Source organism: Vitis vinifera, chromosome 13 (assembly GCF_030704535.1).
Source record: "Vitis vinifera cultivar Pinot Noir 40024 chromosome 13, ASM3070453v1".
Taxonomy (NCBI): Eukaryota; Viridiplantae; Streptophyta; class Magnoliopsida; order Vitales; family Vitaceae; genus Vitis; species Vitis vinifera.
In genome coordinates, this window is record NC_081817.1 from 6,182,345 (window position 1) to 6,199,842 (window position 17,498).

Below are 17,498 nucleotides of genomic sequence, written 5' to 3' on the forward strand. Positions count from 1 at the left end.
AACATGAAGAAAACCTCTAAATCCATTAACTATTGATTGCTTATTAAACATTAGGGGTTTCATTGATTTGCTTGTCTTAATTGGTTATGCTCTCTTTGTAAATGATCACGACTATAGGGTGCAAATGGGTTTTCAAAGTTAAGGAAAACCTTGATGGAATGATAACAAGTATAAAACCAAGCTTGTTGCAAAAGGAGGGATGATAGTTTGACAACTAGACATGAACTATGCTTTCCTTAATGGTGACTTGCAAGAGAAGGTTTATATGGATAACCAACTAGGTTCAAAGATCCAAAAGCACCTCATTTAGTTTGTGAGCTTTATAAGTCTCTCTATGGCCTTAAATAAGTCTCAAAGGCTTGATATGAGAGGTTATACAATGCTCTTAGTGGTTTTGGTTTCTAACCAACCGAGTTAGATCAATCACTCTTCGGTTGGATAACTTCTCAAGATTCTATATTTATTTTGGTATATGTAGATGAATTTTCTTATTTTTGGAAGTAGTATTAAAGTAGTGCAAGAATGGATAATTAGCTTGAATCATAAATTTGCCTTAAAGGATCTTATTGTTGTAGATTACTTTTTCGACATTTAAGTGAAACACATTGCAAAAGGACTTCACAATTCATAGAAAAAGTATATTATTGATTTGTTATATCGAGTGAAGATGCAATATGCTAAAGCAGTCAATGCTCCAATGACAAGTGGACTTCAACTTACAACATATGGAAGTGACCCTCTAGAAAGTGCATAGATGCACAAAACTGTACTTAGGGCAGCCTTGTAGCATATTAACATTGCAAGACTTGAAATTGCTTTCAACATAATAAGGTGTGTGTCCATTCATGCAAAACCTTTTAGAGGCTCATTGGAAACAAATTAAAAGAATCTTAAAATATCTTAGTGGGATAATGGAATTTGGCTTGCTACTTAGAAAATCATCTATTGCTACTCCTCTAGACCTTGTTGGCTTTTGTGATGTGGACTAGGCACTGGATCAAGATGATGGGAGGTTTACCTTAGGCTATTATCTCTATTTGGGACCAAACGTAATTGCTTGGAAATCAATGAAATGACACAGTTCCCAAATTCTCCACTGAAGTTGAGTGAGGAAGCTCAATAAACTCATTGTAGTAGAAAGGTCTTGGTTGTAATTCTTGTCTGGTAAATTAAAAGTCAGTCGTACCAAAGTACTAGCTATATGTTGTGGTAATTTAAGCACAACGATACTTGTTGCAAATCCTATTCTTCATACCAGGACTAAGCATATAGAGCTTGATTTATATTTTTTGAGAGAACAAATTTTAGAAAAACATATAAATGTATGTTATATGCCCTCCATTGATTAAATTGTTGATATCTTCATTGAGACAATTTCAAGTTCCAAGTTCTAAGTTCCAAACTCTCAAATACAAACTAAAAGTAGAAGACTTACCTACTCTAAGTTTGAAAGGGATTGTTAAAAGCTAGTAGTTAACTTACATTAAGTTTGCTAAAAATAGTTTCGTACATGTGTTGCTTCTATATTGAAGTTGATAGTAGTATTAATTAGTGATTAATCACTTCATTATTTAAGCCATCTAATGTATGCTTATAAAACTATTATCACATCACTTCTTGAGAGAAGTTTTCCTCATTTTTTTTCTTTAAGATTCTTGAAAAGCAAAAATAAATAAATAAAGTGTGTTGTGAAATTCACTCTTTAGAGAAGAGTTTTCCTGTTTCTATAGATTCTTGAAAATAAAAAATAAATAAATAAAGGGTGTTGGAGCATAGAAGGTACAAAGATTAGTTTCACAAATATTTTAGAAAAGATTTCACTTTCCAATTTTTTTATTTATTGGAAAAGTGGTACTTTTCCACCATAATCTCGTTTGGCTATTTCCTCACACTATCCCTATAATATATATAATTAAATAAAAAAATTAATCCAATTTCTAAAAATTTTCCTTTTTCAATACTTATAAAATAAAAAATTGCTTGTTACAAAAAATATTTATGAAATTTATTTATTTATAAATAATTTTTATTTTTCATATTAAAAAATTTAGAAAAATTATAATTAAGAATAATAATTGATTAAATGGGTGAAAATGATCCAAATTTTATAAATTTAACCCTTCATGAAAAGTAATCAATTTTAGAAGATTTTTTTTTTAAATAAGGATATTTTTATTAAAAAAAATATATATTTTTAAGCCTAACAGGGTTAAATTTTCAAATTGAATATTATTTCATATCTTTTAACCAAATAACCTTAAAATAAAAAAAGGGTACAAAGATTTCCTTAGGGTAGACTTTAATCCCGTTTAAATTTTATAATATGAATTAATTAGTTAAAATAGATAAAATAATTCTTAAATTTGTTTAGAGCCTGTTTGTTTAGTGTTTTCAAGAACTGTAATTCTTAAATTAAAGTAATTTATTTTTTATTATTAAAAAAATCATTTTAAGAAAAAAAAAATGGCGGATGGTTAGAGCCTGTTTGTTTAGTGTTTTCAAGAACTGTTTTCTGTTCTTGAAAACAAAAAACACCAAAAACTCGTTTGGTTGAGAGGGTTGTTTTTGTTTTTGTTGTTTCCCGTGTTCTCAAAATGGCACTGTTTAAAGAACAACAAAATGTTGTTTTCCCCGTTTTTTTACTGTTTACAGAACAAAATTAAACAAAAAAAACCATCTGTTCTCCGTGTTTTTTTTTTCTTCCCGTTCTCATCTCTTCTCCAGCACAGTCTCAGTCTTGATTCAAGGTTCGTGAAATTTAAATCCAATGGCACAATAGCAAAGAGACCCCTAAAACGGATCCAGAAAACACAGGGAGCAAAAGAAAATCCATTTTTTTGGTTTTCCTTGGGGTTTTTGCTTAGATTTTCTCGGAAATCAAACGAGGATGAATTTTCCCGGAAATCGAATGGGGGATGGATTTTCTTGGGAATCAAACGGGGGTTGCAAAAATAATAATAATAATAATAACATGATTAGATTAGTACCTGCGAGGATTGAGAGTGGCAGAGGAAAATAGGGCCTTTTAGGGATTCTCTCGGCTGGAGGGCAACTTCAGAAAAGGGCTTCTTGATGCCCGAGAGAGAGAGAGAGAGAAGTGGGTGGCATTTTTAATTTTTGGTTTTAGTAGAGATAAAAAAAAAATTTAATTGTTCTCAATTTAATAGAATATGTTATAATTTTTAATAAAGTAAAAGATTAAATAAAAAAATATTAATAAAAATAATTTTATTATGTTTGATTTATTTTAAAAAAATATAAAAAATATTTTTATTTTTTAATTAATAAAATAAATAATTTTTTTTAATTTAAATGAACTATATATCCAAAAATTATTTATAAATTTATAATATAAAATTACTTGAAGAAAATATTTTATTAATTAGAAAAAAAAAACATCTTTCAAACGTGTTTTTTGTTTTATTTGTTCTAAATTTTTTTTTTATTAACTCAACCAAACATGTTTTTTTGTTTTTGAAAACAAAAACTGTTTTTTAAAATTCAGTTCCCAAACATAATTTTTTTTTTAAAAACACCAAAAACTGTTCTTAAAAACTGTTCTCAAAAACTGTTTTCCAGAACAATTTTCAAAAACAGCAACCAAACGTGCCCTTAGATTTCGAAATCTTTTGTTTTCAATGAACTTTTTAGTAAAGGGCAAAAAGAGCCCTTTATTAGGTTCCCGAACTGCTTGCAGAGAGGGGTTTGAGAGTGAAAGGGCAGAGAGTGGGAGAGAGGCGGCGGCGGCGGTTGCGGCGGCGGCGGTTGCGGTGGCGACCTTCAAACCGAAATGGCGTTGTTCCGCAATACCCTCAAGAAATTACTTTCATCCTCAGAAGCAGCCATCATTAACCTCCCCTGCCTCCACACCCGCAAGTGCAACTATGTGAATGTCTACATGAAATGGAAAAAGGACTCTTATTATGACTCAATTCCACATATCCTCTACTCCCCATTCCTTAAACCCATAACCTCCCTCACAAACATCATCTCTCAATATCCAAATGCCTGCATCCCTGTTTCTGCCGTCTCCAAAAGGGGTCTCGAATTGGACGTCCCCGTCAAGGTTGCCAGGTTTTTGAGACTCTACCCATCAATTTTTGAGGAGTTTGTTGGACCCCAGTATAACCACCCCTGGTTCAGGCTCACCCCACAAGCCTTGGCGCTCCATGAGGAAGAGCGCGCGGTTTATTGTGATCGGAAGAAAGATATATGGATGCGGTTGAAGAAGTTAATATTGATGAGTAGGGGGAGGGTGCTTCCTCTAAGGGTAATTCAAGGTCTGCGGTGGTATTTGGGCTTGCCCGAATCAAGTATTGACGAGGGTTTTGATTCTGATTTGGGTTTTGAGCTTGTGGAGATGGAAGATGGGGAAAAGGGGCTAGGGGTGGTGTCGGACGAAAGGGTCTTGTCTGTAATGGAGATGAATGCAATGGAGAAAGGTACGCGGGATGATGAGGAAGGGTCAATCGAGGCAATTGAGTTTCCCCTTTATCCCTCCAAGGGTTTGAGGTTGAAGAGGAAGATAGAGAATTGGATAGATGAGTTCCAGAAGGCTCCCTATGTATCTCCCTACGAGGATTCTTCCAATTTGGATCCAACCAGTGATGCGTCGGAGAAACGAGTTGTGAGTGTGCTCCATGAGCTGTTGAGTATTTTTGTGGAACACTCGGCAGAGAGGAAGAAGCTACTGTGCCTCAGGAAATTCCTGGGGTTGCCGCAGAAGTTCTACAAGGCATTTGAGAGACATCCCCATATCTTTTATTTATCCCTCCGGAACAAGACCTGTACTGCCATTCTCAAACAGGCTTACAATCAAAACTCCGGCATAGAGGTCCATCCGCTCTTGAGTGTAAGAAAGAAGTATGTCAAGTTGATGAAGGAGTCGGAAGTGATATTGAAGAACAGGAGGATGAAGACCAGAGGTGTTCATCATGAAGATGTGGGTTTGGATTTGCATTTGGATTGCGTGGAGAGAGAGACACAAAATTGAATGGGGGTGCATACCTGTGAATTAGTTGTTGGCCCAATGGGTACAACCATTTAATCTTGTTGACTGTAAAAAAAGAATAAATTACCAAATCTTTACAAAATCTCCAAGTAGTGTTTTTTTTTTTCTATTGTTTTTTAAATTTTGAAATAACGAAATATGAAGGAATGATTTATAACGCATAGGGATAGTGGTAATGGATGCTTTCTCAAAGGTTACAAATCATTAAATCATCCTTCCCTTACCACCAGATTGTTGAATGAATTCGGATGTGAATAGAATTATCCATTTTTATCATTTCTAATTCGACAATAAATCTACCCTATTTTTTTAATGTGAAATTACAAGGCTTGAAACCTTAACCTATACAAACATAAATTGGAGGAAAATTATGGTTCCATTACTCCATGGAAATAAGAGTGGAAAAATGACAATATATGTCGTGAAAAATAAAGTGCAGAAATATATACATGTAAACTAGTGAAACAAACTCCACCTCACATGTTTACCCGTTGCATTTCACCCTTTACACTCAGGAATTTTTCTTTACAAACTATCAACTATTAAATTATCTAATCCCAGAAAGGCTGCCTATCTATACCCTATTTTATCTCTCACCTTCACGGTCAAAAAATGACCTCCTTGGTTGAGAGATTGGACATGTGAAATCTTATTCCAACAGGCCGTCCGTCTACCATTTTGACTTATTTACATTCATAAAAACAGAAAATAAGGACTCAGAATGATAACCATCACCATCCCTGTCAGCTGTACAAAATCATTTTTTTTCCCCCTTCTTTTTTTTTGATGGGAAACACAGGGTGTCTTCATCTCATCTTTGAAATTGGGATACCTCAAGAAGAAAATGAGGATGACAATCCCATGCGCCTTTCTGCAAAAAATATATTAAAGATTGAGTATTACTAGTTATGTTTTTTTTTAAAAAAAAAGGAAAAAAAAATGATTTACAGGAAAAGGGTTACTCACCTCCTGTTGCAATGAGCTTTTCCACCCGAGAAACAATATGTTTACCATAAGTATATCTCTTCAGGGTGTTGAGATGGACCTTGATGCGAGAGAGAATCAACTCTCGAGTCTGATCATCACAAGTCTCAATAACCTTTTGCACAACATAGTTTCCAAATGGGTCTTTCATCATGATCTGCAATTTTGCAATTCATCAGTGTTGCTCAGTCTACACTTTTTCACTAGATGAACAGGATAGATAAATAAACAAGTTAAAACCTCTTACTCATAAAGGGTCACCTAAACAAGAAGGAACTAAACTAATAAGTGCTTCTCTTTTATCTTCCTTGGTTCTTGATCGATAAAACTAGTTTTCAATTGGGAAACTGTATAAATAATGTATCATACAAAACATAGCAGCAATCTATATAAAAATTTACAAGCTTAGCCATGCTAACTCCCTCTGAGTCACAGATAAAAAGAAATTAAGCAAAAAAAAAAAAGATGTAGTAGACATGCTAATTGGCTGAGCTTAGTGTGGAATCACCATCTGACAGTTTGGAGGAAGTTCAATTCATTGCAAACCCAACATGGAAGACACAAGAACTGTTACAGTGTATGAAATACATTGTGAGCCAAATGTCACGGAGCTAGTCTTCTCCTAAGCTCACACAGCATTTAGACAACTTTAAGATACCTGACGTTGCAAAGTCAACCTTCCCCTTGTACTTAGCTAGCTAGGCTAAGTTAGGCAGGCGACTTGGAAGCTAAGAGAACCAAAGGCAACACAAGGAAAGGAAGCTTTTATTGCACAAGTAAGCTTACAATGCTTAGGAAGCTCTCACTTGCTTGGTGCCTTGGTCAAATGGGGCCCTCACCTATTTATCGGTACCTCAGGAACTCTTAGGAACCTTGAAGGGTTCTTTACAAGTCAAGAATTCTTTAGAACATCCTACACAATTCTTATGTACAAGATGACTCTTGAATACTCTAAAATGCCCCACACTTTTCCAATGTCTCCTAGCCTAGTGTAGAGATGTGTGGACATCTCTAGGCTTCTCTAGAATCTTCCACATTCTTCCATCAATGGACAAGTGTGGATGGCTCTAGAAGCTTCCTACTCCCTATATAAACTCACAGGAGGGTCATTTGGAGTAGGGTGTGACACAATATCCAACAAGCTTAAACTTTTAGGAAAATTAGTTGTACAACATGATATCCCACCCTTATTAGGTGGGAGATCAAGTGTTCAAACCTCACCACTGCATGTTTATTTTACCCAATTTATTAAGCCCATGTATACGCCCAAAAATGAATGCTACACATGAAGAAAGGTGTTAAGAGTGCATAATATCTATTGCGAGCCTAAATCCTACAAGTTTAAGCTTTTAGGAAAATTGGTTGTCCAACACAAACCTAAATTCATCATTTTTGAGGGTATCCGTAATTTAAAAATCTATAATGGTTTTATCATAACTTCTAAATTATTTGAGCCTAAATCCTACAAGCTTAAGCTTTTACGAAAATTTATTGTCCAACACAAACCTAAATTCATCACTTTTGAGGGTATCCATAATTTAAAAATCCATAATGGTTCTATCATAACTTCCAAATCATTTAAGGGTACTTGGAAAATTCATTTTATATGGCCACAAGGATGTAAAGGAATCCAAGATCAGGATGAAACTTCAACTTTAACCAAGGTTTAAGACCAACATGGATCCGAAGATCCTAGTACTACCGACAAACAGTAGGATAATAGCTTTTTCCATGGAACTAACTGTACTTCGGTTTTGTGAGTATCTATTAGTTTTCTGATAGAACTCCTGTACATGATTAATCGGTTTTGTGGGTATCTATTAGTTTTCTAATAGAACTCCTGTACATGATTAACTTTGAAGCAAAATTTTAACTTGAAGCTATGGTATGCTAAATCAATTTCCCCAAAACCCCAAGCATGTCTAATAAAGGACCTGCTTGCATGACCTGGGTATAGTATTTGGCAGTCTTTCTCCCAAACATGTCTAACAAGGAACACATCCTAGTTCTTATTATTTTTTCTTTACTTTTCTATGTTAGATGAACGTATCCTAATTCTTCCTATTCTTCTTTCCTTGTCTATGTCAAATTGACACTACCAAGATACCTTAATTTACCTAGGGTATGTAAAAGAGATCACACGGCAATTCAGCCACAACCTCTTATACTTAAATTGAAGGATGCCCCTGTTTGCACACCCACCATGTGTGCCAAACTTCATGACGCTTCTGACTCTCGCACTCCTCTCGATGGCTCTAATTTCATTCATCCTCTACACTCACAAGCTGACATTTCAACAAAATATTATCAAAGAATAAAAGAAAAGCAATGTTGCGAAGAAGACTAAAAAGAGGATAGTGAATTCAGCAAAATGCATGCCAAGTAATCACCAGCCGTCATCTCAGCTGTGTTAAATTGTGCTTCCCTATAGCCTCACCCAGCTTTCAACACCACTTTTTTCTTAAAAACATCGCTGGTATTAACCAACAATCTTCTTTCTTTTCATCTTTCCGTGTGTCACCTCCTGCTTTTCTCTAAATACTCTTGGCAATCAAACCAAGGTTGCTAGGCATCATAGCAATCTCACTGAAGAGAAGGTGATCACACCTTACAAAGAAGCTCGGTAGGCATTAAAAACTCTCAAGAAAAAAAAACAACATAGGTACATAATGTTTATGAGACTCAGAGAACTTATTTTCCTAATAAGAGTAAGACTTTATTTCCTAGTAGGAAAATGACTCATTTTCATAATTAAATCACAGGCTAAAAAATAGAAAATTGACAATGCAGAAGGATATGATCTATTGACTCTTTGTCTTCCTTACAGAGAAAATATTAGTTCACCAAAGACCATTTTTTTCTTTGCAGCTGATCCAATGTCAAAACCTTTTCCCAATAAGATTCCAATGCAAAAAAAACCTACCTATTAAAATCAATTTCAATTAAAACAAAAAAAGACTTAAAACTAAATGATAGACTAGTGCAAAAAATATAGAAATTACTAAACTACCTTTACCAAAATACTTTTCTCTCTCATAATTAGTCCAACTGATAACCTAATGGGAGAAAGGTGGTTAATGCAGGGTATGATTTTTCTCCAAGCACAGACACAATCTTTCATTTTTTTTTTTTTCCTTTTTTTTTTTTTTCAACACTCAAAAATATGGACATCTTAGAGAATTGAATTCCAATGCCAGGTATTTAGTGCATTCCAAGCAAGATCGTGAGAGGTGTCTTGAGTGAGAACACCTGGTGCCTTCAGTGGTGACTCGTGATTTGTGACTCCACCTATATCTCAATAGGAAATGCAAGGAATCAAAGGAGTACAATGCAGAATCCACTGCAAAGCCTGTTTCTCTTACCACAAACTGGACTCAAATGGCAATTGACAAAATGGTGAATCTCTTAATAATAATGATCAAAATAATAATAATAATGATCATTTTGACCCAACATCTATCTACTAGAGCCTGATGAAAACTTCTATCCATCCCCACACTACAATATCCATCTAATAGAGAGATTTTAAAAACAAAAAGACATAATTTGAACAATAGAAGGCTTAGTTGTTGAATATTAAGTTGTTAAACAGAAAGTGGAGAATGTAACACTGAAACAAGGACTTCAATGGCATGTAATATTTAAAGGTAAAATAAATATTAAAAAAAAAAGCAGAGAACAATTCCAAGGCTACTCTCATGGACAACCAGAAAAACTTGGGTGGGACTGATCATCACCAACATCACAGCTCTTCAGAAATCATTTAGTTTGTACAAAATGTATACAGGAATGAGAAAACTAGTCTATGCAGCCCACTGATATTAGAAGGCAGCCTATCGTAAGGAAGACATGACATGGTGAGTGATAAGGAGGAAATTCTGAATTCTTGTTTTTCTGGTTCCTAGATTTCTCTTTCTCAACTTATCTTTTTATCAAAATGAAATTCTAATTTTAAAAAAACAAAACAGAGGAATATATCTTCAGCACCAAAGATAGTATAGTATTGCTTATCAAAATAATCAAAATAATATAGTATTTGAATTAGAAGAAAGCAAGGATGCGCAAACCTGCAAGGGCTCATTTTCATCAGTGGAACCAAGCATTTCAGTCACCAATAGTTGACGCTCTTCAGGACCACCAAAAGTTAAACACTTCTCAACAACATTAGAAGCAAACTTCTGCTGACTCATCTTTACTATTTGTCCTGCAAGCTTGCTGATAATAGCAGATCGTTCGTGTGGCTTACCATATTGCAAGACATGCTAAACAAGCAAAGGAACGAACCTCAGGGGACAAATGAAGTAAAAAAAAAATTATAGGTAAAATAATAACACAATAATGATAAAACAGAGATCATCAAAAGGGAAAAGTCAGAAAAGAAACAAGTACCAGAGAAAGGGAATTCAAGCATGAAATCTAACAAGAAAATAAACAAAAAATTTATTAGTAAAAGTACCTGAATAACATAATTCCCATATTGGTCATGTGCCAGAATACAAACAGACTGCATGATTTCATCCATAATGATTTGTTGTGTACTTGAATCATCACAATGTTCCAGTACTCTCTGTTACCACAAAATTTTTTATAAAATGGAAGATATAGATATAAACTAAAAGAAGATGAAGACAACACTACAAATTCCATACCTGAATGACACGACAGCCATAAGGGTGGGTAGAAAGTGACACAACTTGCCCATAGAAGGATGATATGATAAATTGAATTCGATCTTGCGGGACACACTCTATACACTTCTGGATAACATGATTCCCATTCTGATCACGAACACATTTCATCACTGAACCATCGAGCTCTGCCACCATCTGAGTCTGCCGATCCACATCAACCACCTCTAAGGCCTGTGACAGAATTAGAGCATGAAGGACCTTTCTATAATGAAATAAATCTTGAGCATCACACCATGATCAAACACTTCTCATACAATACAATAGTTGTGCCCAAACAATTCTCTTAGTCCTAAAAATATTCTAATTGCCTAATCATTTCATTAGGCAATCAATGCTAAGAAATAGATAATCCAACTGACCAAGTCAGAAGAACAATAGCAAGATGACCTTGCTAAAGTAATGGAGAAATATGGTTCTGTCAGATATGTGACAAAGTATGCATTCTTCACATCTAGGGTCCAGCTTGAAAAGGAATGTTAGTGTCAGGAAGAGTTTGAATCATTAAGGAGAGAGTATTAAAGTGATACTGTAGAATGATGCAATAGATACATCCATTAAAATGTCCATTACATTCATTTCAATAGCAGAGACTGATGACTTAATCATCCAGCGATATTGGAAACTTCCTCCAAAACTTCATATCTGTTCCAATCCTGTAAACGAATTGAATTGAGGCTCAACCAGGGAATATTTAAGTCAGATCCATTAAGGAATTATTCACTTGGATCATCTTAAGGTGTAAAAGGCCAAGTTGAATTTGAAGCCGACTTGTTATTGGATATTCAATTGGATTAGTCATGTGCTGCAAAATATGTTCATTTCTTTCTCATTTAGTAAATTCCATAATTAACATCAATCTATCTTACTTGTAAAAATATGGAAACAGTCACTGCAAGTACATTTCAAATATCTTTATGCCCTTGTAAAATAGTTGATACCTCATGAGATTGCTGACTCTGCAAGTTTGCATACTGTTCACCACCTGATTAATTATTCGTTCCAATCTCTCTGGATAAAAATGAATGATTGTTTCTATTATCAACTTCCCAATTAACCTTTTGATCTCTTCAGAGTAGACTCTTATCACTAAAATAACCAAGGCTCTCTAAGTAATTTTATTTTTGATAGAAAAGCTCTCTAAACAGTTATCAACGCCCTCATTTAACATAATCACTCATGCCTAGGATTGCTAATTTCTAAAGTTCATTGTAGGATTACATTCATCAAATGGAAGTGCAGGGTAATAAGGTTGCAAGTCTCTTTATAAACTTGGTACCTTGTGGAGTGTGATATGCAGATAAAATAATAAGCTTACTGGACAAAAATTTTCCATCCTCATAGTTATTATTGAGAAGGATGAAAATCAACTCAATGCACTTTGCATAACCTAACACCCATATTTCCCGGTTAACTCCTTATGGAAAACCCTTTTTGTTGTGTTAATGTTCAAGTATGTGACTGGTTGTCCTTAAGTTCACAAAGAATCAAGGACTAGTACACACAGGATAGAGGGAAAAAAGGGTTTAAGAAGGTTCAAAGGTTAGTAGATAAATGGAGGGGCGCCTGAGAGAGAGAGAGAGACAGAACACCAAAACATGAATGCTGGGAAATTAGAATGTAAAGCTTAAGAAAGAACCTTTTGAATAACTCTGCAACCATACATTTGAAGACTTAGGGGCAAAATATGGCCAGTAAGTTCACTGGCTAGTGCCTGTCTTTGACTTTCTGTTCCATGCTCAAAAAACTGAAAATGCAAGTAAAACAATTTAAGTAACAATTCAGAATGTATAAATAGCGTACTCATTAAGTTTCTTGGATATACTTTCTGTATGACATAATTCCCAAAGACATCAGTCATCAAAGTATGAGAATGAGGAATAATCTCAGGGAATATCTTAATCTTTTCATCCACTGTGGCAGTTTCTAGTTTCTGCTGAATAAAGCGGCTCCCATATTGATCAGTACTGTATTAAGAATAGGAGATTAAAACTCTTAGAACTCAAGCTTGTGCTTCATAAGTAGAATACAGCACTAAGACAGGATTATATGCATACCTGAACTCAATTACATGATCAACAATGTCAGAAAGTTCAAAAGACCTGGTTTTGTTGTTCTTGAATTCTTCTAACAAGGTTGACGCAAATCTTCCTTCCATGTTAGAAGTATCTGTGTGCCATGATGTAATAGGTCCACCCATTGAACTTCTCATCATGGAAGTAAAACATGAGATTTGATCATTCTGAAACATTGGATTTCCAGATCCAACAGAAGGAAGTGCAGAATTTGCCATTGGATTTCCTGGATAAGCCATGCCAAGACCATACGAAGAATTCCCATAGTACCCTTGATTCAAACCACCAGATTTACCTAAAAGTGGCAACTCATATTGTTGTTTTTGCTGAGCAAGCAAAGTCTCAAGGTACGCTTTCTGCAACCCTAACAAATCTCCATGTGAAGTGCCAATGAAATTCCTCACTGAAGAAGGATCACCCTGGCTAGCAGCTGTACGTGTTGCATAATCTGAAGTTCCTTGCATGTAGTGGACACCATGCGGTTCCATGTATGAGTGAAGGTCAGAGCTCACCCAATTTCCACTTCGACTCAAACTCTGTCCATCTCCACTACCACTCAAAGCTGGACCTAAAAGGAAAACGCAACTTCAACAACAAATGATAAAAGCAAAACCTTGAGATAATTTAAAAAAAAAAAAAAAAAAGGTTGTATGAAAAGCTACATGACCAAACAAATGACTGACCTGAATCATTATGATTGTTGATCATGGTATTCAGCTTCTGATTCACATGATATCCACTAGGCACATGGCCTGTGAAGTCTATGCTTGGGATATTTGCATTTTGATAACTAGGTCCTTCTAAACTTGAAAGGCCTGAAGAGTTCACCTTTGAGTAAAGACTGGCAGAAGAAAAGGTTCTTTTAGGAAAGTTTATTTGCCCATCGAGATCTGTTACAATTCTATTTTTTCTTGCTAAATCAAGATAGTTTGTAGAAGTGTAGGGTTTTGCAGCTTTGGATTTGTCAGTGAGTTGCTGCTGCACACTCTGGCTATTACCATTGGGCATATTTAACAGGAAATCAGATTGATCATCAAATTCTGCATGAAGTTGAGACTGTAAGTGACTATTTTCATCTACACATCTATTTCTTGACATGCTTAAGCCAGATAAAGTAGCTGTGATATTAGAAAGCTCAGTCATGCTAGAAGAACGACCATTTTGGACATTCATGTCAACAATATTTTTTTCAACTGGATAAACCCTGTTACTAACAGGAGGAAGCCCAGAAACAGGGAGCCTCGCAGCCAGCTGAGGTTCAGGGGTTGTACTTCTTGACAAAGATGAACCCACAGCAGATGGAAAAGAATGAGAAACTGTAGCACCAGGACTTTGAAGTCTAACATTGCCAGGAGCACTTGATCTGGAATGCAAGCTCTTGATGGATTCCACTCCATTACACAACTCTGCTGGATAGCAATCAGAGATAGCAGTTCCATCCACAACATCACCAAAAGCATTATGACTGGCAGGCCGTGGGAAAGGACTTGATAAGGATGCAGGTCGATCAAGTCCTTCCTGCAACATAAAATAACTTCAGTTATTAAAATAATAGAAAGCCAGATAAAACAAGAATAAACTGTTATCACTTATCTTGAGTGATTATGCATGTTGAATCCAATTGAATTGTTTACTTATATTTACAGGCAAAACCAAGGTGATCTCAGAAATCCATAATCTCAATGAGTGTGATAGTCAGATAGAAGCTATGGTGGTGGAGTTTATCAAAAGAACTGATATAAAGTGGCCTGCACACCATATTGTGCCCTGATTCTAGAAAAGCAAAAGTGAGAAATTCTAAAGAGCAACAAATGCAAAATTATAAATTGATAATGCATGAAATAGTGTGATAGCCAGGCTAAAGAGCAAAGAGGATTGCTCAAAACATCTATCAGCCAATATCATGGGGCATGTGTCTATGGGTATGATGGGTAAATGCACAAATAACAAATCAGAAACTTCAAACTGGAATGCAACTTTTATCCAAAGCCATTGGATCAGCAGGATAATGATAAATATGAATGCATAAGTGTAGAAATAAAAAGGGAAAATAATCTTTCCAAGCCAATGTAAGTTAGAAGACTGAATTGTAATTGGTCAAAACCAAGTTATCTAAACTGAAACATTGAAGTTCCACACTACCACTCTTTCCTCCCTCTTTATTGGGGATTTATACATGGGAAGGCAAAGAGCTCTTTTGGTTTTGTTTTTGCTTTTGATTATTTTTCTTTTTTCTTTTTAAGGAATGACATTGTGAATCAGAGGCACAAACACTGAGCAGAGCTATTCAGGACCCAACATTTAGGAATAAGCAGAAAAATAAAATGATTTTTTTATAGGTAACAAGAACAATACTAAATTTAAAGTTCACTTAAAAATTGTCAAGTGTATAATAAACGTAAACCATGCTGACCACAGCACATGAGTTTATCTGATTCAGATTATGGTCCAATGGCAAATTTCCACATCTTTCATATGAGAAGCCTTTTAAAAGGGAAAAATTGAGCAATGGAGATTGAGTACAGTGCAAGACGCATTAAAATGGAAACTTTCACAGAATACAAATTCAAGATCAGGTGCAACAAAGGGACTAAACCATTTTCATTTGCCTTCTATTTGGCTTACAAACACTGAACTATCAATCTGGACTTCAGTTTGGCATTTAATGCTTCATTCTTCTGAGATATACTTAAATTCATGTTTACAGTGGCCCAGAAGTTGGAAACACAATGTACACTCAATACCACAATATAACAACTAAGACATTAATTGCATGTATTAAAATTTTTGTTCATATGAAAATTTATAAAAGGCAAATAAAAAAACAATACTTTTATCACCTAGACAATGCCCGGGTAATGTCTCCACCTCAGTGGAATTGCCTATTTATTCTCATTTGTCTTTGAACTTTCTATGTGAAGCAGCCAAAGATCACTTCCCTATTTATTTTTTCCTTTTCTATCTTTCATTTTACTTTTTTCCTGCTGGTATAATTCTATTCATGTTCCCCTTGTTGAACCCTAAAATGATTGAAACCTCAGCCCATCTATTTGATTATAGCCAGCAATCTTAGGGTTGTCCTACATCAGCTATCATAAAAATGATTGAATCATAATCATGCATCCAAAAAATAAATCTTGCAAGAAACTATCACAAAAATCTACAAATATTAAACAATAAGTATTGGCCTAAATCAATCACCTGAAGAATGTCAGCAAAACTCTTTGTCCTCGGACCAAGTCCTGCACCTGACAATCCAGTCAAACCGTCAGAACCCCTCTCTAGCCAATCACTAGAGGTCTGCCTTGGAATATGCCTCCCAGCAGCCTTCCTTAATTCCATTAATTCACTTTCTACCTTGTGTACTGAAAGTCCTGGCTGCCTTGAGAACAAGGATGAACTATTATCATCAACCAGAGCCCTCTTCCTCTCCCAACCGCCACTTCCCCCAAAGGATGAGCCAGCCTGAAACCTCTGTGCAACACGCCAATCCTCTTTAGACAACATAGGTGGGGGAAGTCTAGGATTGATATTCTCATGCGAATAGTAATAGGAAAGATATGCAGGGTGTGAGAGAATCTCATCTTCTGTTAATACTCCATTGGTGGTTTTATTGCTACTCCTATGGTTAATTTCATTAACATCTGCGTTCCTAAATAAACCGCCCACAGCACTCAATGACCCCTCAACCGTGGGTGGCGCACTACCACTTCGAAAAATGTTCAGATCCCTGCCTCGATCCACAAGTCCTCTATTACGCTGCTCTCGCAGCATTGCTTGAAGTTCATCGTGTAAACTATAATCCCCTATATTCCCATCCACTAGGCTTTGCCCCTCATTTAGACTTGTCCTCATATCCGTGTTACTCCCAGTGACCATATCCAAAACCCTAATTCACCAGCAAAACAAATCAAATCAAAACCATCATTATTTAACCAAATAAAAAAAAATTAAAAATATGTTAATTAAATTTTCCTGAAAAACCTAATTTCTATTTGATTGCCAGAGGAAATGAAAAGAAAATGGAACCGATATTTATCCAAATAGTTGTATTAGGTACAAGTCATGAAATATCTAAGATTAAAATCCTTGTTTGCTTTTCTTTTCCTTTTCTCAGGGACCAAACATGATCAATCATTATAACAAAAAAACATAAATAAATAAACAAATAAACTCCAGACCTTCACGCGAAAATCCCCATCAATACGAACAAATAATGCAATCGATTCTTGAGAAAGGACGTCAAAAAATATAAACAAAATTGTGCACATCCATGCAGAAATCCCACTATATACAATCTAGAGAGATTTTGTGAGTAGGAAACGGCGTGGTGGTAAGTGCACTTACGCTGCGGAATCGAGGATTGAGAGTTGAAATTTGGAATAAAAATCAGAAAATCAAGGCATTGAAGGCTTCAAAATCAAAGGAAAAAGAAGATCGAAAATATAGGAACGATTTTGGAACAATTCGAAGGAGATTTTTCGAAACGTTCGCCGAGAGAAAGAGAAAGGGGGAGTGTGGGGACGAGGTGGGTTGGAATCGGGGACGTGCGATTATATATGGACGGTGATGGACGGTGTTACGTGCATGCAAACTAGCAACCTTCTTTCGGTTTACATGTTTGGTTGTGTACATTCCCATTACACTCAATTTTTGGACATATTAAATATTAATCTTCTATTTTTAGTACACATTTTATCGGTGATTGGATTGAGAATGAGGTAAGATATAACAGAAAAA

The 17,498-nt window shown here is 35.3% G+C and overlaps 2 protein-coding genes across 3 annotated transcripts; one reads left to right on the top strand and one right to left on the bottom strand.

The window, feature by feature from the left end:
* The first annotated feature begins 3,668 nt into the window (after positions 1 to 3,668).
* On the top strand, positions 3,669 to 5,093 carry LOC100265085 (protein WHAT'S THIS FACTOR 9, mitochondrial). The gene has a single exon (XM_002273505.4). It carries the CDS (start codon positions 3,791 to 3,793, stop codon positions 4,991 to 4,993), a length of 1,203 nt encoding a protein of 400 aa, XP_002273541.1. The 5' UTR covers positions 3,669 to 3,790; the 3' UTR covers positions 4,994 to 5,093.
* Positions 5,094 to 5,430: 337 nt separating this feature from the next.
* LOC100242795 (pumilio homolog 4) lies at positions 5,431 to 17,349 on the bottom strand. Of its 2 annotated transcripts, none has more exons than XM_002273467.5 (11): positions 16,940 to 17,349; positions 15,960 to 16,647; positions 13,442 to 14,276; positions 12,741 to 13,326; positions 12,509 to 12,650; positions 12,323 to 12,430; positions 10,645 to 10,857; positions 10,452 to 10,562; positions 10,063 to 10,257; positions 5,978 to 6,152; positions 5,431 to 5,882 (listed from the first exon to the last, which is right to left on the bottom strand). In XM_002273467.5, the coding sequence occupies exons 2-11, from the start codon at positions 16,635 to 16,637 to the stop codon at positions 5,845 to 5,847; spliced, it is 3,081 nt and encodes a 1,026-aa protein (XP_002273503.1). In that variant the 5' UTR covers positions 16,638 to 16,647; positions 16,940 to 17,349; the 3' UTR covers positions 5,431 to 5,844. The 2 variants fall into 2 exon arrangements, with proteins under 2 accessions (XP_002273503.1, XP_010658380.1); XM_010660078.3 differs by having other exon boundaries at positions 17,106 to 17,313.
* Positions 17,350 to 17,498: the final 149 nt, after the last annotated feature.

Coding starts and splice junctions, on each gene's coding strand:
- LOC100242795 (XM_002273467.5), bottom strand. CDS start 16,637: ATGGTCACTGGGAGTAACACGGATATGAGGACAAGTCTAAATGAGGGG. Junction 13,327..13,441: donor CAACAATCATAATGATTCAG/GTCAGTCATTTG, acceptor TTTTCCTTTTAG/GTCCAGCTTTGAGTGGTAGT. Junction 5,883..5,977: donor AAAGCTCATTGCAACAGGAG/GTGAGTAACCCT, acceptor TATTTTTTGCAG/AAAGGCGCATGGGATTGTCA.
- LOC100265085 (XM_002273505.4), top strand. CDS start 3,791: ATGGCGTTGTTCCGCAATACCCTCAAGAAATTACTTTCATCCTCAGAA.